The sequence below is a fragment of the Macrobrachium nipponense genome, chromosome 13, assembly GCF_015104395.2.
Source record: "Macrobrachium nipponense isolate FS-2020 chromosome 13, ASM1510439v2, whole genome shotgun sequence".
Lineage (NCBI taxonomy): Eukaryota > Metazoa > Arthropoda > Malacostraca > Decapoda > Palaemonidae > Macrobrachium > Macrobrachium nipponense.
Window position 1 is genome coordinate 25,981,826 of NC_087206.1, and position 13,912 is coordinate 25,995,737.

General features: G+C 42.7%; 1 protein-coding gene across 1 annotated transcript in view; it reads right to left on the minus strand.

The window, feature by feature from the left end:
• Positions 1-13,912, minus strand: part of LOC135225270 (85/88 kDa calcium-independent phospholipase A2-like) — a 174,809-nt gene that overhangs the window by 60,277 nt on the left and 100,620 nt on the right. The window contains exon 7 of the mRNA XM_064264599.1: positions 11,832-11,957. Coding sequence (XP_064120669.1) covers positions 11,832-11,957 — 126 coding nt within the window. The remainder of the gene's footprint in view (positions 1-11,831; positions 11,958-13,912) is intronic.

A 13,912-nucleotide genomic window follows, 5' to 3' on the forward strand; every position in this document is an offset into this window, starting at 1 on the left:
CATTGGGGGTTAAGCTAAGAGTACTTAAACACTTGTGTGGCTGTTGACAACCCGAAGCACGGAGCTGTAAATTGGCACTCTCTCTGAAGACGAAACGAAGAAACTTCTTTGAGCCTCAATGAATTGGGATATGGAACTATGCATCGTCCATATCGATGGACACCATCCAGTCCCCTTGATGAAGGAACAAAAAACTGTCTGATTCTTTCCATTATGAATTTTTGTCTTTGGACAAAAAACATTCAAAGTGCTCACCTCTAACCTCTAACAAGGGCCTCAAGCCCCCCTGAGGCCTTGGGGGATTTACTAATAATCAGTCATAAAATCCGGGAGTTAGTAGGCTACTAATAACTCTAAGGCATGGCCTTCTTCTGCAAGTGACGAAACTTCCCTTGACTGGGCAATAAATGTCTGAATTCTGAATTTTCAGAGTAGGCTAAAGTTATTGGAAAGCTGATTAAGGGTGGAACGCTCTTGAAAAGAATGTTGTAGCCTTCTCTCAACATTATTCGATCCAAGGTTCTGCTCCTCTTGCTTCCCAGTTCATTCAAATTGGCGGAACCTTTCCCCTGCAGGTGCCGGGAGGACTGCCTCTTCACTTCTTAGCAGGGATTTGGAGGAGGGTTCCCTAATGGTTCGAGGGTTGATATGTCCTCTTCCCCCGATCTAGGGAATAACCTAGAACTTCCCTTGCCATGAAAGAGCTGAGCCCTTGTGGAAGGAAAAGGGCGTGAGCTAGTAGTGGTAACACGAGTATACTTGGTTGAGTGAGAGAGAGAGATAAAGTCCAGGGTACACTTCATCTGGAGTTCAGAAGCTACCTGAATCACTGCATCCACAGGAAAAAGGTCTTTACTATCCAGAGGAGGGTAAAGAGGAGTAGACCTCTGTGTCTGATACACTAATTGGTGGTGAAAGAACATGAGTTCTCTCGTCGTCTTCAGAATGCCCAACATAAAAGAAGACAATTCCATGGAACTGTTTCATTAAAGGTCCGTAAAAATCCAGATCCAGCACCGAACATTCCTTGATCTTGCAGCCCAAAGCTCCAACAGTCCAATCAAGGAAGCCCACTACTACAACCACACGGAAGATAATTTTAATTACATCGCCTAATTCCTGTCAAAAGATGTGACGGTGGGAAATTAAAAGTTAATCTATCCCTGTTACCTCTTTCAGAAAGCCAAAGGTTAGCTTCCTTCATCGCCTAAATAAACTAAATAAGCAACTTGGATGAATCTACTTGATTATCTCTTAAAAAATGAGGACACTGGCAATGTTGGAGCTACTGGGAAGACAGAGTCAGAGAAATTCACTAGAGAAAAAAAAAAAAAAAAAACAGGGGACAAGGCTGTTTGTGGCTGGACAAAGGAGCAGTATGCTTCATGAAGCCTTGGAGAGAACAAATCTGAAGAATTCGCTACAAAGTAGTAAAGTAGCGAATTGTAGGATGTCTGAGACGACTCCTTATCCTCTTCTTCTTCGGCCAATGAAAATGGAGACAAGTTTGCTTAAGGTTGAACAGGAGTTACAAAAGACTTCCTAAAACCAAAAACTGTCTAACTTATTTTGAATGGTTGCAGTCGAAGGATCTGAGACAGTAATAACTTGACACTGTCAGTAAGACAGAAGATGTAGGCGTTGTCCATGGCTGAGAAAAACTTCCTACTGACCCAGCTACGCCGGGCGCCGAAGGAAGTTCAGGCGCCGATGGACGCTCAGGCGCTTATGAATGCTCGGGCGCCAATGGACGCTCATGGATGCTCAGGAGCCAATGGATGCTTGGGAGCCAATGGATGCTCGGGCGCTAATGGACTCTTGGGAGCCATTGAACGTTTTGGCGCCAGCAGTGGTACTTGAGACCAGTGAGCGCTCTTGAAGAAGAGGTAAAACATGCCTACTGGTACTTGAGACCAGTGAGCGCTCTTGAAGAAGAGGTAAAACATGCGCCAGTAGGCACTACTGCGACAATGAGCGCTCAACCGCTTGTTGAAGCCGAGGTGCCAATGGGTGGTCTTCCACTCTTGCCCTAAATGGGAGGCTTGAATTACTTTAGATACAGAAGGCAGGACAGAGTCCCTTCCTGCTCAAGAAGGACGCACAGTCACCAAGAGACGCTCAGTTACCGTACACTTTTTAAGAGCTAGACTCTAACACAAAGGAACTATCTGGAATAGGGAGCATAGGAGGAAAGAGGTCTGGCACCAACAGACAATCAGAACTTTCCCTGCATGCAACCTTATCTGATGGACGCCCAAAGGACAACTTCCTCGAATCTAGGAAAAAGGGTATCCTTTAACTACAATGACTCTCTAAGCCATTGTCATTGTGTGGAAAGCATTCTGGACTGTCCCAGAACCTGCAAGAAGGACGTTGGTCCTCTTGTAACACTCTGGTCTTCTTAGGAGGGACAGAAGGCAACATAGGTATTACGAGCCCTCCTTTTACAGTGAACGAGACTCTGCAATAAAGCGCCACTGGCTCAACCCACTTGCGGAAAGACAAAACACTTCCTTATAGATGCCTTTTCAATGGCACTATGTCACGACCTGGGATTTAACAACAGGACCGCCTGAGGGGGCGACTGTCCGTGGGTGGGCAAATCCCACTGACCTCCCTTGGGCTACCGGGCTACCAGTATGCCTCCTCCAAGGAGCTGGGGAGCTTGACAGGGACCTTTGCCTAAGAGAATCAAGGGACGAACAGCACCTCCTCCACCACACAACACTTCACTATCACAGGGTTAACATTGCTAATCTCAACATCACTGGCAATGGTATACGGGAAGGAGGCGAGGGAGACAAGCAAAGGAGCATGTGGTACAAATTAAATTTTTACAATAAAATGACATTCATAAAATAATAATTTTTCAATAATACCTATCCATCAACTACACAGCTATAAGTGGAACTTATAGCTGTTCAACCACTGGACAAGTTATATCATTAAAATTAAAGAGCTAGTAGCAGGAGAGAAAAAACAACTGGGATTGAGTGTTATCTGACTAGGTATCCATGTATCACAAGAAAACTACTTGAACACCTGTGTAGCTAAAATACTGAGAACTCGGAACCGCTGGATGCTCAGCGCCTTGGATGCTACTTCGCGCTCCACGCCGATGGACGCTATTGGGCGCTCGGTGCCGATGGACGCTATTGGGCGCTCGGCGCCGATGGACGCTATTGGGCGCTCGGCGCCGATGGACGCTATTGGGCGCTCGGCGCCGATGGACGCTATTGGGCGCTCGGCGCCGATGGACGCTATTGGGTGCTCGGCGCCGATGGACGCTATTGGGCGCTTGGCACTGATGGACGCTATTGGGCGCTCGGCGCTGATGGACGCTATTGGGTGTTCGGTGCTGATGGAAGCTTATGGGGCCTCGGCGCCGATGGACGCTATTGGGCGCTCGGCTGCGATGGACGCTATTGCTGCGATCGGCGCTGATGGACGCTAGGCGCTCGGAGAGATGGGACGCTATTGGGCGCTCGGCGCTGATGGACGCTATTGGGTGTTCGGCGCTGATGGACGCTATTGGGCGCTCGGCGCCGATGGACGCTATTGGGCGCTCGGCGCCGATGGACGCTATTGGGCGCTCGGCGCCGATGGACGCTATTGGGCGCTCGGCGCATGATGGGACGCTATTGGCGTGATCGGCGCTGATGGACGCTCAATGGGAGCTCGGCGCCGATGGACGCTATTGGGCGCTCGGCGCTGATGGACGCTATTGGGTGCTCGGCGCCGATGGACGCTATTGGGCGCTCGGCGCTGATGGACGCTATTGGGCGCTCGGCGAGATCCGGGACGCTATTGGGTGTTCGGCGTGAATGGACACGCTATTGGGCGCTCTGGCGCCTGATGGACGCTATTGGGCGACTCCGGCACTCCGATGGACGCTATTGGGGCACTCCGAACTTAGGCGGCTCGGCGATTGATGGACGCTATTGGGCGCTCGGCGCCGATGGACGCTATTGGGCGCTCGGCGCTGATGGACGCTATTGGGCGCTCGGCGCTGATGGACGCTATGGACGCATCGGTGGCGCCGATGGACGCTATTGGGCGCTCGGCGCTGATGGACGCTATTGGGCGCTCGGCGCCATGTTCACTACTAGGCGCCACTGAGCGTCCAGCGCCGCGGATCCGCTGGACGCTCGTGGGCACTACTAGGCTCAACTGTACGCTGCCACAGACCCACTGGACGCTCAGTAAATTATGAGATAAATGCATGACAATCTTACGTCAAACATATGGCTAAAGATAAGATCAGCCCAAAATAATTCGGACGAAAAAATTTCTGATTTTTTTCGGAAGAGTTACCGTGCGGACGTAAGGAAAATGTTTTTTTTTTTTCATAAATCACCATAAATCGAAATATTGTGCTAGAGACTTCCAATTTGTTGCAAAATAAAGGTAAATGATTGAATATTACTAGAATGTAAAGGTTTTAGCTTGCAATTGCATTTTTTTACCATTTCGGTCGAGTCAAAGTTGACCGAAGGTTAATATTTTGGCACTTAACGTTATATATATGAAAATATTTCAAAACTGATAAAAACTACAACCATGGGTTGTTTCTAGTTGTATTCTACATGAAATTGCGCACATTTCCATATATAAAACTTTATGTAACTGCTAATTTAAAATGGTGCAATCATTACGACAATTGCACGAAAAAATTTATGATTTTTTCGGAAGAGTTACCGCGCGAACATCAGGAAAAAGTTTTTTTCATAAATTCACCATAAATCAAAATATTGTGCTAGAGACTTCCAATTTGTTGCAAAATGAAGGTAAATGATTGAATATTACTAGAATATAAGAGTTTTAGCTTACAATTGCGTTTTTCGACCATTTCGGTAGAGTCAAAGTTGACCGAAGGTTGAAATTTTGGCACTTATCGTTATTTATATGAAAATATTTCAAAACTGATAAAAGCTACAACAATGAATTGTTTTTACTTGTATTCTACATGAAATTGCGCACATTTTCATATATAATACTCCATGTAACGGCTAATATAAAATGGTGCAAAAATTGTCAAAGTGACAAAATAATTTCTGAGATGTGTCACTGATACTTTTTAGCGCAAGAAGAAAAAAATTCGCGCTTCCGCGCATGGGTAAAGATTGTAAACAAAACAACGCCTTGATCCGTGAGCTCCCAACATCCCCCAAAGGCGGGTGATTCAACAGTTTTCGCCTAGTAGGCCTATAACTATTTTTTCGCGAATTTTTAAAAAACTTTTTTATATCGACATACCATACGTCCAATCAGCACCCAACAGACAATTTATATCGAAGTTTAATACGCCCAATCGGCGTTAAAGGGTTAAGTGACATCTCACTTCGCTGTGTTACTCATTGTGAAAATGATTTAATCAAAAGATCGCTACTGAAATGTGTTATCGAACAATATCTGATTGCTAACAAGCGTAAACATTGGTTCACTACAACCAATGTTTACATATTATAGTTTGACACTCATCAAACAGTAGTTGACTAATTAACTGCAAGTTGCTGTAAATGCGAACTAAAGATGTACTACTTCAGTGAAATGCAATAAAACAAGGAAAAAACTCATCCTGAAACTTTCGGTTGATGTTATTCCACTCTCGGTTTGTATACCGAAATCTGGTAAATGACCGGCGAAAATTGAATAACTGCTGCCGACACCAGATGTTTACACCAGGAGTCACAGGAACGGAATGAGCTAACTGGCTGTGTTGTTCTTAACCTTCTCGCTAGGTGGGCAAGACTGTGTCACCTACACGCTTATCGGTGTCGCTACCGCGAATTTTGAATCTATACTGCTGCGAATAACAGAAACTATAGCTATGCAATTACTAGGCAAGTTCCATAATTAAAACTTTATTTTATTATGAAAATGTCATTTTTATATAAGTAACTTACCCAGTACAGGCAGTCCCCGGGTTACGACAGTCTTGGCTTACGACGTTCCGAGGTTACGACGCTTTTCAATTATATTCATCAGAAATTATTTCCAGGGTTACGACGCATGTTCCAGAGTTACAACGCCTACAAACGCTGATCTGGCAGATGAAATATGACACCAAAAATGCAAAATAATCAATATTTAAAGGTTTTTTCTATGAAAAATGCAATAAGAATGCAGTTTACATCGTTTTGAATGCACCTAAAGCATTAAAAGTAAGGTTTTCTTAGGATTTTTGACAATGTTCCGGCTTACGACGATTTTCGGCTTACGACGCGTCTCAAGAACGGAACCCCCATCGTAACCCGGGGACTGCCTGTAATTACATAGCTGATTCCCACATTGATAGGAGGTGGGATGCATTAATACATTCTACCCCAAAACATAAGTACGTATACATGTAATGAATTTTAGAATAAAGGAAAATGCCAGCACTGCTGCAATGCTTGTTCTTTCCATTCCTGGTAAGGCAGCTGCTGCTGCAGGTAGAGATACTGTCTGTGGTTGGTGTTCATCTTACCGCGTAGCAGCGTGGTGGTATAGCCAAGGGTCACCTACTACATGAATGGGAACTTCAAGGGAAGGACATTTCTAATCACTAGTAAAGTATAAAAAAATTTGCCCCTGTCCTGGCCGCAATATCGTCACAAAAGACAACCAGACAAACAACATTGTTACCTACACCATATACTGTAATTAAAAAACACCACCACCCATCCAATAAAAACTGGAAGGTATCCAAGTACATAATAGCCTCCGGCTCCATTAAGACTCAACAATCTATGTCAAGGTGAAGAGAATTCAGGATGGAAGAGGTACTTCCTACAATTCCCCCACAATACCATGCCAGCTACCGACAACGGGCCTAGGTTACTGCAATTATTAAAAACCGTTTCCACTTCCTTTAAGTAATGGGACGCAAACACTGACTTGCAATTCCAGTATGTTACTTGGAGAGAGAGAGAGAGAGAGAGAGAGAGAGAGAGAGGAGGAGAGAGAGAGAGAGGAGAGAGAGAGAGAGAGATTATGCTTAAAAGCTAACAACGTAGCTACAGCTCTAATATCATGAGCTCTGACTTTAAAAATAGGAAATAGATCTCCAATCTGAGAATGACCTCCATGACTGAGATCCTTTAAGAACAAAAGGGCATTCTTCATAAGGGGTCAAGTGGGGTTTTTGACTGAACACCATAGGTTACTGGAAGGCCCCCATATCTTCTCAGTCTTATGTTAGTAATATTTTAAAGCCCTCACATGACAAAGCGTTCTCTCTTCATCCTCCGAACCTAAAACTTTTACTAAATTCTTGATGCTTAAAGAAATAGGCCAGGGTTTTGATGGAGTCTCATTCTTTGCAAGAAATCCAAGGGTATAAGAGCAGATCACATCACCTTTAGCAAAATCAGCCCTTCTGTCAATTGCATGTATTTTACTGACTCTTTTGGCAGTGGCTGAGGCCACCAAGAAATTCTTCCTAGTAACATCCCTAATGGATGTGGCGCTAAGAGGTTCAAAAACAGGACCTGCTAGGCATTTTAGAACCATATCTAGATTCCATGACACTAACTCTGAATTCCTTTGCTTACAAATGTCAAATGATCTAATACGAGTGGATAGATCCTGGTTAGTGGATAGGTCCAGGCCCCTATGCCTAAAAACAGAGCTAAGCATGGACCTATAACTTAATCATGGAGGAGGACAAGCCTCTGGTGGTCCTCAGAAATAACACAAAATCTGCGATTTAGACGTCTTAGAAGACAAGTTGCCATTACTTCTGAACCAAGTACGGAAGATACACCACTTGTTCTAGTATGCAATGGCGGATGACTGGCTTCTGCATTTTGCAATAGATTCTGCAGCCACCCATGAAAATACTTTAGCTCCAATTAGCTTCTTGACTGTCTGTAACCTGTCAAACCTTGATGAAACTGCCTGAAATGGGTTGTGTAAACAGATTGTGTTTTAGTGGTAGAAGCCTTGGGAAGTCTACCAGAAGTTCCAGGAGATCCAAGAACCACTCACTTAGGAGGCCAAAATGGGGCTTATAATGTCACTGACACATTCTGGGTGACTGAGACTTGTTCAGGTCTTCTCTTATCCCAAATGAAGGGAATGCATACAAGTCTTTGTTTAACAAGTACTGCAATATGGCATCTGTTGCAAGCTAAGGGATCTGGAACTGACGAACAACAAAGAGGGAGACGATGGTTTCTGAAAGGTGCAAAGAGGTCCAGAGTAGGTCTTCCCCAAAGTCTCCACAGGTCCAGGCAAACAAGTGGATCTGATGTCCACTCCATAGGAATGACTTGGTTGCATCTGCTCAGCTGGTCTGCCAAGACATTCAGTCTGCCTTGGATGAATCTGGTCATGATTTTTGTCTGGTTTTGTTTTGCCTAGAGGAGAAGATCCCTTGCTGCTTTGCAGAGGGAGAAAGAATGTGTTCCCCTTGCTTGTCCATGTAGGATAGGGCTGTGGTATTGTCTGAGTGGACTGCCATCATCTTGCTGGACACCTCGAAGGCAAAGGCTTGTAACCCCAAGTGAATGGCCTTTAACACTCACATTTATGTGAACTTTTCTTGCTCCTATGACCATGTCCCACAGACCTCTGTCTCCAAGGAGAGCTCCCCGGCCTATGTCTAAATCGTCTGCATAAAAGTTTAAGTTGGGGTTCCCTTCTAACAACCTGTCTTCGAACCTCCACCAAAGTAGGTGCTGCTTGGTCTTGTGGGTTACAGAAATGATGAACAAGTCTGGATGACAGTGGGCAGGCAGGATTCCACTATCTTGGGGATGGAAAAGCCTAAAAAACTTGAGAGTTCAACATCATCCCCAAATATACTGTCTCCTGAAGAAGAGCCAGCTGGGATTTCTGAGCCAATCGTCCAAGTAGAGTGTGATGTTTATGCCAATGAGATGGAGCCACCCTGTAGGGGGAACTACAATTGCCAGTGAGGGGCTGTCGAAAGTCTGAAACACAAGGCTCAAAACTGGAAGACGTGGTCATGGAAAATGAAATCTGAGGTACTTCCTTTCAGAGTGGTTGCGACTGAGAACGGAAGACAAGCATTTAGGTGCCATTGCTAGACGTTTTGAATCCGATTGTTCTGGTCAGAAACACCCTGGGCTGTCCCAAAAACTGCAGGAAGGCTCCTTGTGAGCCACTGAGCAAGGATCCTTGATCTTCTTACAAGGCACTGGAGGATTGTGGGACACATCCACTGCTGGCCTTGTCAATGACCTTGACTCGTCACAGAAGCGCCAATGGCACCTACTTCCAGGGCTAGAAGCCTCTGAACTCAAAACAAGGTTCACCTCTGAAAAGATGCCTTTCCATTGGCTGGGACTTTACTACAGGTATGACTCAGGGGTTGACATCCTGTGGGCAGACCCCATCAACTTCCCTTGGGCTTCTGGTATGGCTTCTTGCAGGTTCAGGGGAGTGCCAGGGAACTTTGCCTAGGAGAATTGGTGGGACAGGCAGCCAACTCCTCCACCAATACTTCACTTGCACTGTTAACACTACCTTTACTCACTTGATCCATTAGGGTTCGAAACAAAATCCATAACTGGGCCACAGACTCCACAATTAATTCAAGCTGTGATCAAATCTCGACTCAAGATTAGCAATGGTATTGAAGTCAGAAGAGTGGGAGCTGGGTAAAGGATCAGGTGGCACAGCTAGAGAACTGGAAATAGGGGACATTAAAGGGGAACTTCTGGTTGCATTTTAGCTGTTCCATATATAGTATGATTCCATTTAAATACCACTGGTGAAAATATTTTTTTGAAAGGGGTGTTTTCATATTTTTTACAACTAATTTTCTACTACACCATGGGCGCAGCCACTTTGTGTCGCTCATCTGTTATGCATGACGTCATGCCATGGTAGGCGCAGACAGGTGGAACAAAAACCGAGGGCACAGCATCTTCAGATAATATCCTTTTTGGTTTGTATTTATCAGCTGAAAATATATGATTGAAATGGGTAATAAAGAAGTCCTGAAGTGGTCATAGTTAGGCAAACAGCCATAAATTCTAAAACCCCATTAATTAAACTCGTTCAAAAGGGCTAGTAAGTAAAGGCCCTCATCAATTCATGAACACACACACACATTTAGAAAACTGCTGTTCACCACATCACACCACATCACACCACACTCACATGGTGATTGACAAGAAAAAATTTCAATTCAAATGCATACAAGTGAAAGCACCATAGTATATATAGTGGTAGATAGCCGCCCTATCTTCGTCGGTACCGTGGTCTGTTCAGAGGGAAATTAAGTTCCCAAAACATAAAAATTTCATAGCCCTACCTAATAACCAGCTCCTAATGTTACCTTTTAAATCTGTTAGCAAGAAATGGTCCGAACAGACAACGGTTTGCGTCGTAGGTTGAAAGGTTTTGATGTTCATATCCTCTCTTCGAAGAGCCATCAGCCAGCGACTTGATTTATCTCTATTTGACAGAATCCTGTGGAATGATATACCTTCTGGACACTTGCCAGAAGTATTGGCACAACCAAAAGCCACACAAGTTGGCATAATTGACACTATTTGTATAACAATTGACAAAACCGTGGACGAATACAATACAATAGGTGTGCTTTGCTGTGCTTGTTATTGTGAGGCGACCGTGGCACCATGTCATCGGTACTAATCCGCCAGATGGCAACATAGTCGAATCCTGGATAAATGGCGCTCTCCATTGAAGTACCTCGGCGCTATTTTGAAATTAGGTTGTAAAAAACTTGGGATTACATACAGATTCAAGCAGAACTGTCTCATTTTTTAGCTTATCAAAAGTTCTGTTTGATGAAATTTAATGGCTATCAACCAGAAGTTCCCCTTTAAAGACACAGATATGACAGGCACATCAATACTACAAGCAGATTCCTGACTAACAGAAGTCTTATTGTTATTTCTAAGTGTTGCTTTTCTCTTCCTATTCCTTTCTAATTTAGAAAGATGGGAATTTAAGACTTTCCACTATTTTGGGTCGCAGTCTACACACTCATCACAAGATAATACTAAGGAACAATCTTGACCCCTGCAATTTGTGCAAATAGTATGCAAATCATACTTTGCTGAAGTCAGTTCGTATTGCAAGTCGGTTACCAAAAGGTCTTAAGTTGGGAAAAAATAAGTCTAAATCTTGTCAGTCAAAATCGTGAAAACTTTTCTTTTAAGAAAAATCTATCACTGACTAATTGGGAAAAGGCTACCAAAGTAAATAATACTTCACAAACTTGTCTCAAAACAACAACCAGTAAAGAAACGAATTCCAAATAAGCTGAAAGCTAACAACCTTCGTCGTCAGCCAGCAGTAACACATTTGAGGTTCTTTGCCGAGTTGTTCCTCTCTTTCCCGAAAGTGGATGGGGCTAGTTACCTACACCAAAACAAGAGAATCACTACTGCAAATTTCAAATTTCAGCTGCTGTAGTATCAGAAACTAAAGCTATGTAATTACTTGGTAAGTTACTTATATAAAATTGTACCTTTTGAGCATATGCTCCTGGATTGATTTAGTAAAAACTTCAAAATTCCTTAATCAATTTTGTCCCCAAAAATAAATTTTCACTACTTCTCTGTTTACTTGTTTTACTTTGTATTAATTCTTCCCTACTTTTTTTATTTCATACAGAACTGCCAATTCCTCCCATACACAAAAACAAGAAACCATAAAAAGTCTTTGGTTATTTAATCATGAATATATGACTAGTAAGTGAGTTCCGTTTAATTATTTGTAGTAAGTTACACCTTTCAAAACTACAAATTGGAACTCTCCCCCACACATCATCATCAATTCTGTGACAGTAAAAATCTCTGAAGCAATGTACATATTACTGCAAGGTCATAACAACATATTTGTCTTACCATCTTATGAAGAGCAGTAAGGCCATGAAAGTTTCGGGCATTGACACTGCAGCCATAATCGCTCATAGCATTGATCATTTCTCTCGATGTTGCCCAATGTAGTGGTGTTCCTCCGTGCTTCATGTCCTAAAATAAAAATTGAAAGATACTTCACTGCTTAAGTCAAATCACAGAAAATAAAACGGAACTGGTTGCAGTAAAGTACTTGTTGTTTGAATACCTTGAGGCATAATGGTGGCGGACACGTGGAAAATCTAGAATACTTAAAACCCTTCTAAAAACACTTATTTTGATAGCACAAAGACAAATAAACTCTAAAAATGCTTATACACGAGTATTTTGATAGTTGTATCACAAAAAGTACATTTAGTCATGAAAATTATATGAAAATATAGTAATTAGTGAATATTTCTCACTAGAAAATACAGCAAATAGGCGAATTTTCCGTGAATAATGCCTATATATGTTCCATAGAGAATCTGAGAATAGGCAAGTTTGCAAAGCTTGAGAATGCAAATACAGGGAGTTTACTCCAGAAGTTGCCTAGTAGCCTACTGCAAATACTTGCTCCTGGTAACACATTCAATAATTACTGCACCTGGCTCTGAGAATGATGTTCCAACTTCTTGAGGAAGTCACACTTGATGGATGGAGAAGCATGCTGCCGAAGACATTCTTGTTTCTTCTGTTTCATAGTCCTTGATACCATTATTATTAGCAAATGAATCTTCATCTTTCATGGACAAGGTAAAGGATCATTAGTCTTCTAGCCATGTCCCATCACCTGATGATCAACCTACTCCACTCACCTGAATTCTGCTATTTGTGGCTTAGTTTCCACTGACTGAGCCACAACCTAGTAGCTTGCTAATCTTTGTCTCACCCACTTGCTCATTCTTGTCTACTGACTGGATGGCTCTCTTATCTCGGCCCATTCACCTCCTTAATGCTCACCTTTATTGCCCACTCTGCTCTTGGCTATTTGATGCAATTTCCAGTGCCATTATCCTTTTCCAGGCTCCTCTCACATTTGTTGCCAAAAACTACTCAACTTCAGGAATTGTTTTCTTTATTGTCTGGTGTTATTCAGAATATCTTTCATAGGGTAATTGCTTTTTTCATGTCTGCTTTTCAATTTGTTGCTGCTTTTTCTGCTGCTGCATTGTGACTGCTCCTGCTATGCAGTATCTGTTTAGGCTGATGTCTCTACTGCTGATATGTTGTCTCTCTATGTTGCCATATTATTAGTCCAATTAATGCCACTGCTATTGCTTATTTATTTAACTTGTTTTGCAAACCAGCCTTGCTCCTGCTTTTTAGCTTTGAGTGCTCTAGCTGCAACATCAGTGAACGATAAATAATTCTGTTTCAGCCTCTTCTGTTACTCCAATGACTGGACCTTGCCACTAATACTATTCCAGTGATAGCTACTGTTTGTCTTTCACTGGTCATGACATCTTTAGGGATTTCTTCTAGGCCTTTACTGTCAGCTATGTTGACTGCTTTGCTTGTACAGCAAACACCCTTACCTTCAACAGTGCTGACTTATGTGGTCAAACTTTGCCTACATCTTTCCTTGCTGCTTCCAGCTTACTATAGTCGATTCCCTTAAGGTAGATTCTTGTGCCCATGAGACATTTGTTTGGCAGCCTCTGATTGGCTGGTACCAGGAAGTAGGCTGCTCGCTCAGTTTGTCAAATTTTCGTTTGTACCTTAGAAAACTAGCAATGTTTATATTTCTTCACTTATCTCACATTTTGCAAAAGATAGAAAAGTTTAGGTCATACCAAAGAATTCAGGTATTAATTGTACAATTAAATAATCTTTCCCTGAAATCAATCCTGAAATCAATAAGATAAAACACAGGAATTACAACAAGTAAAAGTGAAGAGAGAAACATTTCATTCTTTATACCTATTTTTATTTATCATCGGATTTTGAATAATTCATGCGATTAAGAAAAAATAAGACTTGTTTTTATACAATAAAATCACCCTGAATATGCTGGTGCTTTCAGATTTAAGATGCATGTAATATGTGAAGAGAAAATGAAGAATATGTTTTATCCTGTTGCATCTGTA